Consider the following 17,072-nt stretch of genomic DNA (forward strand, 5'->3'; position numbering starts at 1 on the left):
CATCACGTCAAGTTTCAGGTGCTGCTACCTCTGGGACGGCGTTATGTTGCTTGTGAGCAATGCGTCAGTCCCAAGGAGCTGAGGGATGCCTCTCCTTCTCTTAGGGAGCAGGGAGGAATATACAGGAGCAGAGGCACCTGAACTAGATCCACCATGTTAAAAAAAAGAATAGCAGCGTTACTTTGCGAGAATATTCTGAGTTGAATTTATTCCTGAAGCTACAATTTGCCTGAGTGGTAGGAATAAAGGGCCTGGCTAGTTCAGGTAGAACTGACTTCATTCTTGCGGACGTCTGCTCGAGTTGTGAACGTTGTATTATTCAGTATTTTCCAAGCTGTGGTGTATAAATCATGCCATAATAAATAGAGCTTCACTGGTCTGAGGACCCACATTGTGTTCATTGTTATTTTTAGTTGAAAACTTGACACTGAAGGGCATCAGAAGGTCTGTGAGATTTTCATAGTGGTCCATGGTCTAGAAAGTTTGGAAGCCGCTAGTGCATCTTTTATTGCAAAGATTTTATATAAAATATTTTTTCAAACTTTGTCTCATCCAGCTAAAAAAATAAAATAAAAAAATCCAACAATGCTTTTCAGAATACAGCAGTTAAATCTATTCAATGCAGCAGTTAAATCTATTCTATGTGATATTTAAGTTGTGCTGGAAAAATAGAGGGAAAATGTCTACAAGTGTATTTGGGAAGTCTAGCATGCTTCAAAATAAAGGAATTTCTATTGCCACAGGAACAGAAGTCTGAGTCATATAATATTTGTCTCATTATAATTGAGATCTGTTTAAGTGTTGCTTTTTCTTTGCTGTTCAAACACATCTGTATGATTTTCCCTTAAAAGTGGCGATGATTTTGTTTTTTTCTGAAACACTTTAATTAGGTTAAAAAAACAACAACAAACAAATCAAAACTGAAACAAAACAAAACAAAAAATCCCCCCCCCCCAACTCAAATAGAAATAATCTTTCTTCACTGTAATTGGAGGACGGAAAACAAGGATCCAGAAGGTGACCACCTGCAAGCTTGTTGCTTGAAGTGATATTTGCCAATTTCTCCCAAAACAAGTGCTTATCGATATGCAGTAAAGAGCATTCTGTCGTGCAGACGGGTTGTGTATCTCTTTGGCACCTGAAACTGCCTGGATGGGGGTGCAGGTTTACAAGTTTCATCATCTTGGAGGCTGATTGGGACTGGCATTAGGTTTTCTTTTTGATGAGCCATCTTCAAGTGACATCATCATCATTCCTGATCCATCCGTTGAGTGTTAACAGCACATCTAAATGTTGTGGAAACAGTTTGCTATTTGTAAGTGGATTTAGAGTACAGCTGTTTGTTTGCTTATAGGGATATTTATCAGGGCCACTGAGTCAAAATGTATTTGGTGTGGCAAGGTTGACTGTTTCCACATGCAGATCCTCGTGTAGAACTAGTCTTAAGTGCCAGTTTGTCTGTGAGTGTAAATACATGAGCATTATGTATTCATTATCTTGATTGCTGGTGTGTGCATGACTGGCAGGAGGCATACACAGCTGCATTGTGGAAAGAGAGGGTGTAGTTACAGATCTTTCTGATCTGAAACCTACTATGAATGCCATCTTGTAAAGAGACACTTAATCTTGGACTGAATCCTAAATGTACAGATAATGAAGTAATGTGAGATTAAAAGAAGTCTGTCAAGTGACTGAAGAAATGTTGGGGTTTTTATTGAAATCATACATGTGACTTCCACCCTCCATGCCAGGCTGAGAAATACTGTGAAGTGCTTTTAACAGAGCATAGCTCCGTTTGTATTTGTCCAATTAAAACCCAGTGTCTTCTGGCCATTACATGTTACCAAATTTGACTTCATTCTTATTATTAGCTAAATGGTGAGTAAATGTCATGTCATGGTAAGGTCACTTTGATCCTTTCTGCGTTCTCCTTTGTAATGCAGCATCAGTCAGATATGCTGATTAAATCCTGGTAATTATTAATTTTTTTGACTTCTGCATGATGACACAATATTCAATGTTTTGCATACATTCACTTAAAGAAAAAAGTTCTTGTCCTTACACTAGACAGAGACATATGTGTTCCATTTGTGGTGACAGGAAATTTCTTTTCTGATAGTAGTAGTGACTGATCGTATTCAATACAATAAAATGGTGCATTTTATTTTAGTCTGCAGTGAAGAAATAAATGTACATGAAATTGTGGCACCTTGGATGTGTCAGTGTTTTATGCAAGACAGATTTTTTTTAAAAAAAATATTATTTTTTTTTTCCTCCATTTGCTCAGATGTTGCTTGAGAAGAATTGACATCAAAAAGGAGCAACTGTAGGTGATTCTGCATTTTATTCAACCTTTACCTTCCTGGCTTTATGTATATAGAAATGTTGAAGTGTTTCTAATCCAAGACGTGTACTTAGCACAGTTCAATCATTGTAGTAGTGAAATTGGTGTATCAGTTTAAAGCTGTTCATATTGACATAGTTACGTTGGTGAATGGAAAGAAGGGAATAAATATTAATACAACTCTTAAGGCATCTTTTTTTTCTCAGTATAACCCCATCCACAGCTGTGCTGGAGTTGACAGGAGCCTCTATGGAGAATACCAAAGTGCCTCTCGGTGCCTGGCTGTAAGGGGGGGCTGTTTGCTTGCCGCTACCTGTCTTTCAGGGGACTCCCTGAAGGCTGTGATTTCACAGCCTATGCAAACGGCATAGATTCACGCCTGTGCCACAAGTGGCCCAGTGCCGTCCCACATGGCAGCATGTCTCTTGGTGCCTCCAGTATGCCGATAATTGATTACTGAGTGGAATTTGAACGTTTTCACATCCCTCAGTTTCTTCCCTTCTGGGTTACTTCTCATCCAGATCCACCTCCCAGCCTGGCTCAGTGCAGCGCCGCATGGACACTTGTCCTGGCACAGAGGAGAGGGTGCATATGGCTGGTTTGGCAGGATGAAGAGGCCAGCAGGTTAGAGGGCTGGATTATGACTAAATATATTTACTCTAATGGTTCTTGCATGTATTTTATTGCCACAGCCGATACAATCTACTAAAATAAAATTTTGCTTCAGACAGTAACTGCAATATCAAAATTTCAGGAATAATACAGTGGTAAGGAAAAGTACTTCTGTGTACTTTTTGATACAAATGCTATATTTTAAAGGCAGTGTCCAGACTATCTGTTCCTTGCAGTGGTCTGAGGAACCAGTTTTAAGCTGGAGGATGAAGGGAGGAATGAAGGGGAAAGGAAGAGTGTGTCATGTCCTAAAGTACTGCTGATGGGGAAAATAACAAATACATCTTCTAACGTGTAAATACAGTGTGTTCTAGGTCAAAGGGGGAAAATCTCTGTGGCCTGAAGGGTGTTTCTGGCTTACTGAAGGTAGTCTATTCAGTCAATAGAAAGAAAACATAGCTACCTGTAGAGGGTATAGTTCGGAGCAGGAACCTAATTTAGCTGCTTCAGGTTCCTGTCTCAGGGAGCCTATATCTCTCCATTGACCATCCAGTCAGCCTAAGGCAATTAACCTCCTGTTGTGGCTTAACCTGGCAGGCAGCTAAACACCACACAGCCCCGTGCAAAGTATCCCCCCGCCGCCCCCTCCCCACCCTCCCGGAAGTGGGATGGAGAAGAGAATTGGGGGGGGAGGAAGTAAAATTCATGGTTGAGATAAAGACAGTTTAATAGGATAGAAAAGGAAGGAATAATAATAATAATGGTAAAAGAATATACAAAGTAAGTGATGCACGATGCAGTTGCGCATCACCCACTAACCGATCCCAGCCAGTCCCCCAGCAGCGGTCACCACCCCATCAGCCAACTCTCCACGGTTTATATACTGGGCATGACATCATATGATATGGGATATACCTTTGGCCAGTTTGGGTCAGCTGTTTTGGCTGTGCCCACTCCCAGCTTCTCACTGGCAGGGCATGGGAAGCTGAAAAGGCCTTGGTTAGTGTAAGCACTACTCAGCAACAACTAAAACATCTTTGTGTTATCAACTTTATTCTCATACTAAATCCAAAACAGCACTGTAGCAGCTACTAGGAAGAAAATTAACTATCCCAGTCAAAACCAGGACACCTCCCTAGGCTAATGCTGGCCTCTGTGAATACCCCCTGGCTTTCAAAACCACATGCTGGGTGACTGATCTGCCCTCTGACAGTAAATTAGTTATAAGGAGGCTATCATCTGCTTCTTCCAGCTAGTGCAGAAGTAATGCCAGTAGGAAGAAGGGGGTTAAATCTTTCAGGTGAGCATTTGAATAAAGAGTTTGCTATTTAAAAGTGTCATACCTAGTTTTGTCAAGCTGCTGCCTTTTGATTGGTAAAGGCAATTTTGTTAGGCTGATGGATAATGATTTTATTCAGTATTTCTCTTTTTCCTTTTTTATTTTGTATTTTTCTGCAGCACACTAAGGAGATTAATTTGAGAGGTGCTTTCTCAGTCTGCCAGCCAAGTCTCCTTCTGACTAGCAACACAAAGTTAAATGCTACTGATGGGATTTTTTTTTAATTCCCTCAATCCATTTTGCTACTAGTTTGCATGGTATCTAAACTCTCAGGCTCCTTTTGCATGCACTGTGTCTATATGAAATGTGCTAGAAGCTAGTCTTAATTAATTGTGCCTAGCATTTGTAGGCTACCAGAGGTTCACTTGAAGTTTTTTAGAGCATTTAGTGCACTGAAGGCATCAAACTGCAATTAAAACGACTTCTGTGGGCATCCATGAGTTGTTAAGGTTACACACTGTCCATGGCATCTCCTGAGTAAGAGCTAATTATGCTGGGTGGGAGGCTTAATGTGAAGAAAATCCTAATGCATGTTTCTTCCTTCTGTGTGTGCTTGGTTGACTATGGGAAGGTGGAGCAGAAAGGGTAGGAAACGGCACTAAAACACTTTCACAATTAGCTCTCCCTACCCTCCAGACTTAACAGAGTTGGGTTTTGTACAGCTGTAAGGATTTCCAACGAAAACTCTTTAGAGTGTAAAACTGCCTGCTTGTCTCCCCAAGGCGCAGAGCTTCCAACGATGCGGCTTAGCGAGAGTGTTTTATTGGTCTCTCTGAGAGGATTTAGGCTTGCTGGTATGTATCTGTCAGGGATCGCCTGGTCAGAAACTGTGGGGATATACAGGAAATAGAAATCTTCAATTTGCAGCAGTTGTGGTGGAGAGCAGCCTCTGCATGCAGAGCAAGTCTGTCACACCCCAAATACAGCCTGCCCCCACCCTTTGTAATTTTATCTGGAAACCACAGACCGACACCATGAGTCCTTAAATGCCCCATAGACAAAATTCCTGTACACAGAAAGGTGCTGTGTGTGTGAAAATGCAGGAAAATGGTAGTTCTTAAATGAATAAATCGTACTTAAGATGAATCAAATATAAGTAGCTTAAGGTCTCATTAAACTGCCAGGGTTTTTTGAGGCATTTTTTGCAGTTCATTTGATTACAGATTTTAAAAAGTGCTGGGTGTTTTGATATTTCTTTTACATAATTCAATTGCTAAAAAAAGGTGAAGCTGTGATAAATGCCATTGTGTATTGCAGTTTTGGGGATATAATTTACATCTACTGTACAGTGTACTTTGTTCCATATGATAACTTTCAAAGTTAGAGAATTTGAAAAAAAAGAGATGTTTCTATTATAAATTTGTATTTTCCTGTAGTTAATCATATTATTTGAAGATATGGTACAGAAATAAAACAAATATTACTGTTTGAATATTGGTATTCTTGGGATGACTTGTCTCTGTTTAGTGAACAGAATTTGTATAAAATCACAGTCTTTACATTTTTTTCATGGTGCAGACTTAGCCAGTAAGATTCTCATTTAAATCAATACAACTTCGTTCTCTGTTTTTGGTTAGAAAGTCATTGATGCAAAACACTGCTGTTTTGTGGTTTTGTTCTAGTTGTTCTCCAACATTAAAGATGGTGAAGGCTTACAGTTGTTTGAGCAAGGTCATCGCACTGCATACAAGCAAGAATGTCACACCATGGAGGCTGTCAGGCTGGTGGAGTTCAACCTGAAGCAAGTGCTCACGAAGCTCGTGACTCACATTTTTGGTGATGGTAGGTTCTTGTACCCTTTTTCCTGGACACTGATGGCTGTAGGCACCCAGACTTTTGAGAAACATCTCTCTGTGTAATAAGGACAGGAGGCTTAGGGGTGATGTTGGCAGCTGGTATACTAAAATGGCCACGTGGGTTTTTTTTCTAGTGAGAGTTACAGTAATTTTAGGAGTCTTCATTCATACTCCTTACTATTAGATTTTTGTCTTTAGCTGGGTCAGGGTTCCATCCGTGTCAGAGTAACTGACTATTGATAGACCTTCCAGCTGTAACGTGTATTTATAGGTTATTGTTCTTTAATACTGTTATATCCACACCTTAAAATTATTAAGCACAGCCCAAAAGGCCACACACACTCCTCTCTTGGTTTTCCTGAGTACTGGTGCATACAACACTGCATCATCAGGTTTTTGTGAAAATGTTTTGGTATGCAGCATGTCAGGGTAACCTAGTGGGTATGAATACAGGTAGGACATGTGCCAGACCCAACTACAGGCACTTGTCTGGCAGAAGCCATGTGTTAGGATAAAAAATTGAGGAGTATAGCAATGAGATTTTCCAGCAGAGCCAACGTACATCAGAAAATTGACAGCATTTGACAGAAATAAAGTCTAACATAAATCAAGAAGAGGAGCAAAAGAAGGACTTGACTGACAGCATCCAAGAGCTTAAAGAAGAGTTGATCAAGAAAAAGGAAATAATAGCTTCTATAAACAAAGCTGCTAAAGAGAGAGTGGAACGACTATGCAAGTCTAAAGTGTTGTTTGAAGAGCGGCTTGGGCTGGAGATATGCAGAATTCACAGTGAACAATTGCAGTTTATATTCAGACACATTGACCACAAAGATCCTGACAAGTCATATGTGTTCACCCTTTCCATAAATGAACAGGGAGATTATGAAGTGACCTCCTGTACTCCTCCTCTGGACTGTATAGAAGAGTTCCAGCTCAAAGTGAGAGAAACTAACAATTTTTCGGTGTTTGTTGCCAACATCAAAAAAGCTTTCACTGCCATATCCTATAAATAGTCTGCATAAAACTAACTTATACGTCCCTTTCTAGCTGTAGAGCACTTTTTCCTTTCCTTCCTGTATTGTGGAAGTATGTATTTATCCATGTCTTACTCTAATTTCTAAATAAAGAAAAATAATGAAAATAGTGTTAAAGGCAGTGTACCTGTTGGTGTGGGTCCTGCTAGGAGAGGCAACCCCAGGTCCAGCACAAAGTTGTGTGGGACCCCTCTACTTTGTCCTTGTGGGCCTCCCGTGTCCCTGGAGGGACAGAGCATGGCTGCGGTATCACATCGGAGGATGCATCAGAGCTTGGACACTGCTGGGGAGGGTGCAGGGCAATGGTCACTTCTCCATTGATCACAACAGCAGCATGGAGATTGACAGGAGGAGGGAAGGGGGACGTATGTGCATGTCCTGCATTTCTCTTGCACAAATAAATTAAAACTTGCAGCTGAGGGGAGACGACATTTGCTAAGTTTGCATCAAGCTGAAAAATAATGGGGTTTTGGTACTTAGAGTAGAATGAGGAAGGATAATCAATGTCTGTGTATACAAATGAAATATCCTCTCCTCAGAAATAACTGCTTTCAGTGTTAGGAGCTGAATTTATAAATGGCTTGGGTCAAAATCGCTACATTAATGCTATTTCCTGGCAAGGAAGCTCTTTTTCTGAACTGATTCATTTTTATGTTGAGGAAATACTGGATAGTATTAGAATGCATGGGGTATCCTGGCTACTTTCAAAGCTCTTTTAAGATGTCCACTGCATCTAGAGCAGTAGTTCCAAGAGTGGATTGGTAATGGTAGCAAGTTCTATATATGACTGCTTGAATGTTTTTCTGAAATTCTAAAGTTGAATTTACAGCAAGCAAAACTTTTACTAGTTTTTGTTCTATTCTACCTGGACAAAAATATTTTAAGTTCTGGAGTTCAGATTTTCTTGTGGTTGTATTTTACTTAACAGTGGCCTTTTGCAACATACAAAATGAGGATCAAAGTGAGTAATAGTAAGAATGATATTTTTAGATCAACCTCAGATGCTGAGGATGTTGTTAAAGTGAGCAGTTTCTAGGAGTTATTAGTGATATCTGAGACTGCAGTGACATCCCTCTCTAACTGTTGACAGATGCTGCACTTTAAGCTTCTGTATGTTGGCTATTACTAGTTCTTCTACAGTCCACAAAGTAGCTAGAAAGACATTAAAAAAATATATTCTTAAATGATTGTAAAGCTACAGATTAAAAGTCGGTGCCACCTTCTTGCTGTAGGAATTTTCTATTTCTGTGCCCCTAATATTTTTCCTGAAATACTAACTGTATTTTGTCTTTGTGATTTAAATGTAATTATCTCTTCCCCCTTCCCCCCCCTCCACTCATGGAAGTATTAAGGTCTCTCCCCATCACCTTCTTGATCTTCTTGTAAGCTGTCAGTACAAACAGGAAGGTAATATTCAAAGAAGCAATCTTCATGCTAGACAATAGACATGAGATGGGTGCAGTGCAAGTGACTTGGGGCACACACAATTAAATTTGTCTTTTGACAGCTGTCATCTTTTAACTTTCATTTTACTCTTCATTTTACACAATACTTTTGATTACTTTTTTTGTCTCAACTCCTATAGAGTTTAACTTAAAAGTTAAAGTGTATTTTACTGCATTTATTGCTCTTGGAAAAGTTATCTATTTTTCCTTCATGTGGATATTCCATAAGGCCCCATGTTCTGTTAAAAGCCAAAGTTTCATTCCTTTTACACTTCACATCAGCTGTATTCTTTACAGCCTGTGTTGTCAGCAGAATATTGCAGTGAAGTTGCACATCTTTTCTAGCAGGATAATATGATCATAGCTGCAGTAAACTACTGAAATGTTGCATTGTTATACAGTCAACTGTTATTCATGGGCAGATTGTTTGGATTGCAGGTTAAATCTACCATGAATACACAAACATGCAATTTAGTTTTGCATAAACTACCTTAGGCCTGAAGTCCTGGACTTGGATAGCTGTGCTTCTGCAGTGCCTCTGTGAATTTACCAGCTCAGGGTGATCAGATCAAAGACCTTTCTTTTTTTGTTGTTTTGTTTTGTTGTTGTATTTCTGATATGTATTGCACTGGATTAGTTTACCTGATATTTCATGAGCCAGTCTTGTGGTTTAACCACAGCTGGGAATTAAGCACCATCCAGCCACTCTCTCACTCCCCCAGTGGGATGAGGGAGAGACTTGGAAGGGTAAAGGTGAAAAACCTCATGGGACGAGATAAAGACAGTTTAATGGGGAAAGCAAAAGCCACACACACAAGCAAAGAAAAACAAGGAATTTGCTCTCTACTTCCCATGGGCAGGCAGGTGCTCAGCCATCTCCAGGAAAGCAGGGCTCCGTCATGCATAATGGTTACTTGGGAAGACACATGCTGTAACTCCGAACGTGTCCCCACCCTTCCTTTGTCTTCCCCCAGCGTTATATGCTGGGCATGACATCATATGGTACGGGATACCCCTTTGGGCAGTTTGGATCAGCTGTCCTGGCTGTGCCCCCTCCCAGCATGTGGTGCACCTGGGCAGGGCATGGGGAGCTGAAAAAGTTTTCTCATAAAGTTTTTCTCATAAAGTCAGTCAGTCTTTCCCAACTCCACTTCTTTCTCTAACCCTTCCGTAGTTTGCCAAAAGCTTTCTGGACCCTGAGACATTCGGAAGTAATCGTATGATAGCAGATAGAAAAGAATAACTGTGTGCTGGTTCTGTGATTTGTTGCTTTACATTAAATGGCCCAAAATTCACTGCTGTCCCATATTTATCTACCCAGTTCCTAGGCACTGGTAAGAGAAGTCAGGAGGGTGAGTAATGCCGTGCTTTGACTGATGGTTCTGCTGCTGCTGGTTCTCACTGAACAGCCACCGGATGTCTTTTAAATCAAACACGTTCTGCTTTTTCTTCTTCTTAACTCTGTTGTACTGCTTCGAGTGCATGGAGATCTATGAGTGTAAGGAGTTTAAAAAAAAAAATAATCATATATTGAGGACATAATAGTCTAGCTAATAATAATGTGAGCTAATGTAGCTTTATGGGCAGCCAGCTCCTGTCTGCTCCAAGTGAGATGAATTGGCTGAAGCAATGAGGTGCAGAGTACTTAAAAATTGACACACCCCTCAAGTGGCCACGGCTTGATACCTTTTGTGCTCCCCAGCAGCCCCCTCCGTGCCCCTCTCCTTTTTCTCCCATAGTCTCCTTCTCTAAAAATAATCCTCACAGCAACAAAGAGAATTTCTGGTCAGTAAAGACCATCTGGGTCTCTGGCTTTGTTGCTTCTGTGCTGTAGTGTAGCAATAGGCTGCTTTAATGTGTTGAGGTTGGTTTTTGTTTGGTGTTTTTTTTTTTAGTGCCTTTGGCCAAGCCTTTTTCATTATGAGACTTAATTAGGCTAGCACCGACAGATACTTGTTTAGCTTAATATCTGATAACACTATTACTTTTAAGTGCAGGCTATGACCGATTCCTTACCTGATTCAGTACTTGGAAATAACAGTAAATAATCACTATTTCCTTACTCACTGGAGATGCAGTACATGAGTTACTAATGGACGTATACGCACTGGAAGGACTCCCGTGAACACTGAGGCTGTGAAACGAGCAGGTGTCCTCTGCTAATACACATCACCTCTTTGAACTAGGGAAATTTCTGAGTTTGTATCCAGTGATCAGTCTTTGGTTAGATTCAGCATTGTGCTCTATTAAGTGCCTCTGTGTTTTAAGACAGATATGTATTTCTTGGCCTCCTAAAATTTCTATAAAATACCATTTTTGCCAGCATTTCATAGGCTGTATGTAAAGAAATAAATTAGGCCTAATCAGGTAAATTATATAGTATTACAGAAAGCCTAATCTTCGTAATCCTTTTAAGTCTTTAGAGGTTTAATTTGCTGAGTGTGAGCAATGCCCTTTTTTCCTTGGAAATATATTAAGCACCAAGACAATATTTTGTATCTAAATAATAAATGTACCCATTTATTCTGTGACAGTCTATAGAAATGCAGTTAGAAGGCTTAATCTTGCCGAAGGCTGAGCACCCTCTGCTTTTCAGTAAAGTCTTCCAGAGCCAAAAGTCTGAAAGAACACTTGAATGTAAACTACAGAGGTATTCCCAATTGTCCTGGTTACTGTATGAATAAAATTATTGTGGTATATGGGATTAACTATTAATTTAGAGAACAGAATGAAGGTGAGAGTTGTTTCTTCATTGTGAATTTGGTTTCTTTATTCAGATTTTTGTTTGTTTGCTTATTTGCCTTTAAAACAAACGTCTCTTAAGTACTAATATGCATTAAAATTCAAAATTAAAGAAGACCTTTAAATTCTTTACCTTCTAAAATTTATTTTAGTTAAGCGCAAAAAACAAAGAAATCCTTTTATCTCAGAGCTTCATTTTGAAGTAATCAGAGGATTAAAAATAAACCATTACCTGAACGTTGTTAACAAATGTGAAACTACTTGCATATTCAATGTCATTCTTGCTGCAGTTGCAAATTTTGCTAGCTAAATGAAGATGTTTTATATGTGCGTGGCTTTACAGTTAATGCAGAGTTGTACAGCCCTAGGACTAAAAATGCATTTGTACCGAGGTCGGGAAATTAAACAATGTTTTCCGCATACCATAGTGTTGTATACATGACTTTTTAATCTATGTAATTTTTTTTATTGTTATGCAAACAAAAAAGCAATAAAGCGATTGCTGTAAGTCATAGTACAGTTATGGATTGATAATACTTCCAGTTTTCTGAGTTCCTAGTGTAAAGTTACTAAAACGCTTTTTTTATCATTCGTATAACTTCCTGAGGTTGATTTTTAAGAGAGAAAAGAAAATCTAGAAGTACCAAAGTGTTTCTTTTGAAACCTGCCTCTCCCTTTGAAAGTTCATAGCATCAAGAAATGTTCCCTGTAACTGTTATGTATTTTGTGTTTTGGCTATGTATGTACACTTCTTTAATGTTTCAGAAGTAAACAAAGAAAATATAATCCTTGAAGCTACACTAGATGTTTTAATTTGAAAAACTCTCAGTAAAATAATGCAATTTCATGTTTTAAGTTCCTTTTATGAAACAAAACCAAAAAAGCCTGAAAATGAAACCAGGGGTGTTAACGGTTGCCGTCACCCAAACTACCTTTGCTGTGCCCTTTAGTTTCAGAACTGTACCTGCCTAACGCTAATGATCCTAACGCTGATTAGCATTTGGCTTTACCAAAAAGAAAGATGGGTTGGGTTAAGGCATTAGCCCACAGAATTCACAGTTCAGTTCTCGTTCCAGTTTTTATGGTTCATGTTTCTGATACTTTTTTCCTGACACCTAATGTCTAGAAAAAATTCTTTAGCAAAAGAAGGCTTGTGTAAATCATTACAAGAACTAAACCTGATTAAATACGAGGGCCTTGACAATGGCTCTGCTTTTGGCAGCACTGCAGACCTTGCCCTCTTCTGGCTCCACCGCTCTTCCATGCCAGGGGTTTCCTCGCCCTGCTCAGTGGTACTTCAGAGATGCTGAACTGGGGAAGGGGGGGAGTTATCCAGTGGTGCCTTTCTCAAACACTCCGCGTCCACACAAAGTTTAACTCTTCTCTCCTAGGTCCAGAGTACTCTGTGTGTGTTGTTACATAGCATACCTTAAAATTATACAACTCTGTGTGTTTATATTTGTCTGTATTAATATCTATTTTTATCTTTCATATTTAAACATACACAGAAAGAATAGCTTTGTATTTTAAATAGGTTCTGATGAAAAAAATTACTTGCCTAGCTGATCCATAAAATACTAAGTAAAAATTAAAGACTTGGCTTTTCCTGTAAGGAGCAGTTAGTAATTTCCTGGTGCAAAGAATAAAAAAATTACTGACTTTCCATGATCTTGGCTCAGTTTTGTTTGATGCCAGGTGGTTGCTGGAGTTTGACAAATGATTGATTTGGTTTCGAAGGGTTCTTGAATTGCACAAAGCGTTTTTCATATTAGAAGAGACATGGTCTTCCCCCCCCCCCCCCCAAGTTGTAAGATTTATCACCTTGCACAAGTTTTGTAAATTAGTTTGCTATTTATTTTCACTGGAGTGCTGGAATTGGTGTTGTTAGTTGAAGGGCAAGTTTTACAGATGGTTGGAGGGATGGCTTTTTAAGCATGCAGCCTTCATATTTATTTATTTTTTAAACACTGCTACAGGACTGCAAGTCAGATGGGTAGACTGCTACTTCCCCTTTACTCACCCTTCGTTTGAGATGGAGATCAACTTCCAAGGAGAATGGATGGAGGTCCTGGGCTGCGGGGTCATGGAGCAACAGCTAGTTAACTCAGGTACTGAAACTCCTTTACTTCATTGACATCTCTATTAGCAAACACTTCCAGTGGAATCAGCTTCACAGTCTCAAATGTCCCCTTCTCCCCTGGTGAGCGCAGACATCTCTGTTCATGGCAGCCGCCACAAATAATCTTCAGGTGGAATGCAGCCCTTGCACGCTGTGATTTGAGTGTAGTAACTGAGTGAACTATCTGGAGCTTGCAAATGGAAAGCTTGCCTTTTATTTCGTACAGTAAGGAGACAGATGGATGTCAGCTTTAAAAGAGAAGCCGACGAATTAGGGTGTGCAGTTTTTTTCACTTCCAAGAGATGTCAAGTCCATTCATAGTTACAATTTAAAAGTATCATAAGCAAATAGCATCCCCTAATATTTGGAGCATCAGAGTGCTCCTGTATCTCTATAGAAGGAGGAATGTGATATCTTCCGTATTGCTATTTGGTAGCTGCATAAATGGTAGGTTGCTTTTTGGTTTTGTTTTCCTTCTTTCTTTTCTCCTCAGTTTGGTTATTTATGAGGTTGTAAACTGCATTAAGAGCAGCATCATTTATTTTAATTGAACTTGTTACAGTGCAATGTCACCTGATGATTTTGCTTTCTAAAACTTACACATAAGTACAAAAGAAGGAGAGGAGAAATTGGTGGGGTTTTCCTGATGAATTTTATATGGAGAACTTTACATGCTTGTTTTTTCATTAACTGAGAATAAACAATTCTTTGTAAGCACAGGGCAGACTGCATGTGCTCAGACCTATGTCATTCAGTACTTCCAGTACTATTTATTAGGTATGGGAGCCTTTTGCAGTATGATCTCTTTAATTCTCAGAAGTGTGCTTTCAGATAACTGAGTTATACTCAGTTGTATTTTCATTTTCTAGAAATTCTTTCAGCTGAAGTCCAAGTATCATAACGATGAGCAGCTCAGTTTTGGCCCCAGTTACTTGGCACTGCTTGTTTTCCTCAAAGTTGCATGTATTTTAATGTTATCATTTCCTTTTAAAAAGATAAATCCTCCTCCAGAGTTTCTCTCCCTATGGATTAATGGTTTATGCTAACATTCTTTCTCAGGTTATTTTGTTCATGGTTTGGTAAATATAAGACAGCTGCTGATCAGCCTCAGAAGTGAAAGACTACAGTGTAATATTATTTCTATCAGGTGTAATGCACCAATGGTCAGGGTTTCTTCTTGAAAAGCTTTTATGTTGCTCAATTCTTATGTTTAGGTTCCTTTAATGTGTGTGAGAAGAGCTAAACTGTGGCCTCAAAATAATTACTGTATGCATTTGTGAGTGTGTGTATGAGAATAAATGTGCATGAAACACCAGTGGTTTCTGAAGCTGTCAAAGTTTTCCATTTACTCTGCCACAGTTCTTTTACACCTTTCTGAATTATGGTCTTCAAAATTATATCCCTTTTTGACCAAAACTCTCCTAACCGTTGTAATTCTAATCTTGCAAGAACTCATTATTTTAGTAACTCAAGTCTAGCTTTTGAATGACTTTTAGACTTGTATTATTAAAACAAACAAAGAGATTCTTTCACTGTATTAGTGAGATATTAGTAGAGGGTGCAAACTCTGTTACGGAAGTGTCAGTTATTTTTCACTTCATTTAGAGAGAACTGCGCTTTATGTAGCCACAGTTTTGTTCTCTGCTCCCTCCAGTAGCTCTGCAAAAACACTTGGCTACAAAAGCTGAGTCTAATGTATCTCAGTGTGATTTTACTGAAGCATTGGAATCTGTTTACCACAAGTGAGGAAAAAGTGTGGCTAGTAATTATGTTTGCTAACAATTAGCTTATTTGGTTTAAAGTAACAACGAGGACAAGGTAGTTCACATTATCAGTCAGGTAAGGATTCAAGCACCAGTCTTCCCTGCCTACTGCTGCTCTGAGTATTCTCTTATTTAATCCTCTTTTGCAATGATTTAAAACCCCGGTAGGTTCCTGGCATGCCAGCTTGCATCTCTCTATAGTGAGGCCAAGTTTGCTATTACTATCCCACAATTTTGGGGGATTGGTTGTTTTTGTTTTTGTTTTAGGAGATTCTTTGTGGAAAAGGATGAACGTGAAAATTTTCTTCCCTAGTTCCTTCATCTTTTTTTGCTAACAGAACTCAAGTGCCTTCCAAAGCCATCCCACATTCAAACAGCAGTAGTTTTTTAATAGTTTCTTTTTTTTACCTCTCGAATATCCTTAATGCCTCCAGTATCCACGATCAATGGATATTACTTATTACTCTGGTCCCATGCCCCTAAATGTCTTCAAAACACCAAATTTTCAGTTTTAAAGTCTTCCATTTTAAACCAGTGCACTTCAACCAGGAATAGGATCTTCATCAAACTTGGGAAGGAGGCCTGTGACTTCTCAATAGCTCTGTCCTTGTGTCTTTTGTTCTGAATACTGACTGTTCATCTTTATAGGAGGCAGTGTTATTTTCAGTCAATGGAGATTTCCAAGCAAAAGAAATTGAGGTGAACTACTTGGAAAAACACTAGGTTCTGATTTTGGGTGTTGGAGTTTTTGGGGGATTTTTTTTGTTTGTTTTTAATCCCCACTATTTGTTCATCAATAATGAAATTCCTTAACTACAGATAAGTATTCCATTGCCTAACATGAAAGCATCTAACCTCAGAGCACTGACTCACACCACAGACCTATACCCTCTGATGACGGAATAAACACTGGTGCCTAAACCTAGATGCTACATCTCTCTTATTTATCAGATGTCTACAATAGGCACCACAAACTTCCTGTTACTGTCTCAATCTCTTCAAGGGCTCTACAAGAAAACTGCTCAGTAGGACTGAACGGAAGAGAGAAATGTTGCTCGTTTTTTTGCCAGCTATGCTGGTGCTGAAGAAATATTTCACTCTTGGTGTGCCAGTTCGCCAGGCAAATGCAGAAAGAACTTTTCACGATATACTGCACAGCTTGCTGATTAAAAACTGGAGAAGAAACTGATGAATTTGCAGAAATTTAATTTTTTAATATATTTAGTCTATAACATTTCTAGTATCTTGTACTTTGAGATTTTTGGTTTGTGGGTATTTTTTGCTTGATATCAACTATTAAAATACTATTTTCTGAAACATATTTGCTGGCCAGCATTGCTTTTCCTTCTGTAGACAATATTTTCCTAAGGGAAAGTCCTTTTGTTTTGTGTGTTAGTGGTTGAATACAAAATACTGGTTTGTGAGGGAATTGGAAACAGTCACTCAAAGCAGAAGTTGGATGTGCCTGGTTATATATGGTGCTTATAATTTAGACAGTCGGGATGCTTCAGCACAGATTATTAATTTTTTCTTTTAACCTTTGTTTTGTTGAAAAAATATTCATATTTATATATAAATACATATGAAACACCACAAAAATGCAGAAGAACAGAAGAAGCTTTGTGGAGGGATGAAAAGACAAGGTCCATGCTGCAGCGGGGCCAGGGCATTAGCCCTAAGCAGCTGTTTCTTTATGTCAGCAGAAGTTTCTATTGGACTGGCAGGTCTTATAATGACAACTCCCTGCCCAGAATAACCTCACTGTAGTTCCTTGGAGGTTAACCTCCTTATTGCAGCAAATTCTGGTGGTATTGACAGATCATATTAAGATTCTTTTTCAGTCTTGAGTGAAGAATTCTATTGTAGCTTTAATGCCCC

At 39.0% G+C, this 17,072-nt stretch overlaps 2 protein-coding genes across 9 annotated transcripts in view; both read left to right on the forward strand.

Annotated features, from left to right (window-relative positions):
- Nucleotides 1-17,072, forward strand: part of FARS2 (phenylalanyl-tRNA synthetase 2, mitochondrial) — a 252,560-nt gene that overhangs the window by 63,545 nt on the left and 171,943 nt on the right. For all 8 annotated transcript variants that reach the window (XM_064443541.1, XM_064443539.1, XM_064443536.1 and 5 more), the window contains 2 exons: nt 5,918-6,077; nt 13,289-13,420. In XM_064443541.1, the coding sequence (XP_064299611.1) occupies nt 5,918-6,077; nt 13,289-13,420 (292 nt within the window). The remainder of the gene's footprint in view (nt 1-5,917; nt 6,078-13,288; nt 13,421-17,072) is intronic.
- Nucleotides 6,610-7,789, forward strand: LOC135310083 (kinetochore protein Spc25-like; the record flags this gene model as incomplete). Its single annotated transcript, XM_064445325.1, is given in 1 exon segment — nt 6,610-7,789. A coding segment is annotated over 1 exon segment (495 nt), but the record flags the coding sequence as incomplete, so codon positions are not given.

This window comes from Phalacrocorax carbo, chromosome 2 (genome assembly GCF_963921805.1).
Source record: "Phalacrocorax carbo chromosome 2, bPhaCar2.1, whole genome shotgun sequence".
In the NCBI taxonomy this organism is placed as follows: domain Eukaryota; kingdom Metazoa; phylum Chordata; class Aves; order Suliformes; family Phalacrocoracidae; genus Phalacrocorax; species Phalacrocorax carbo.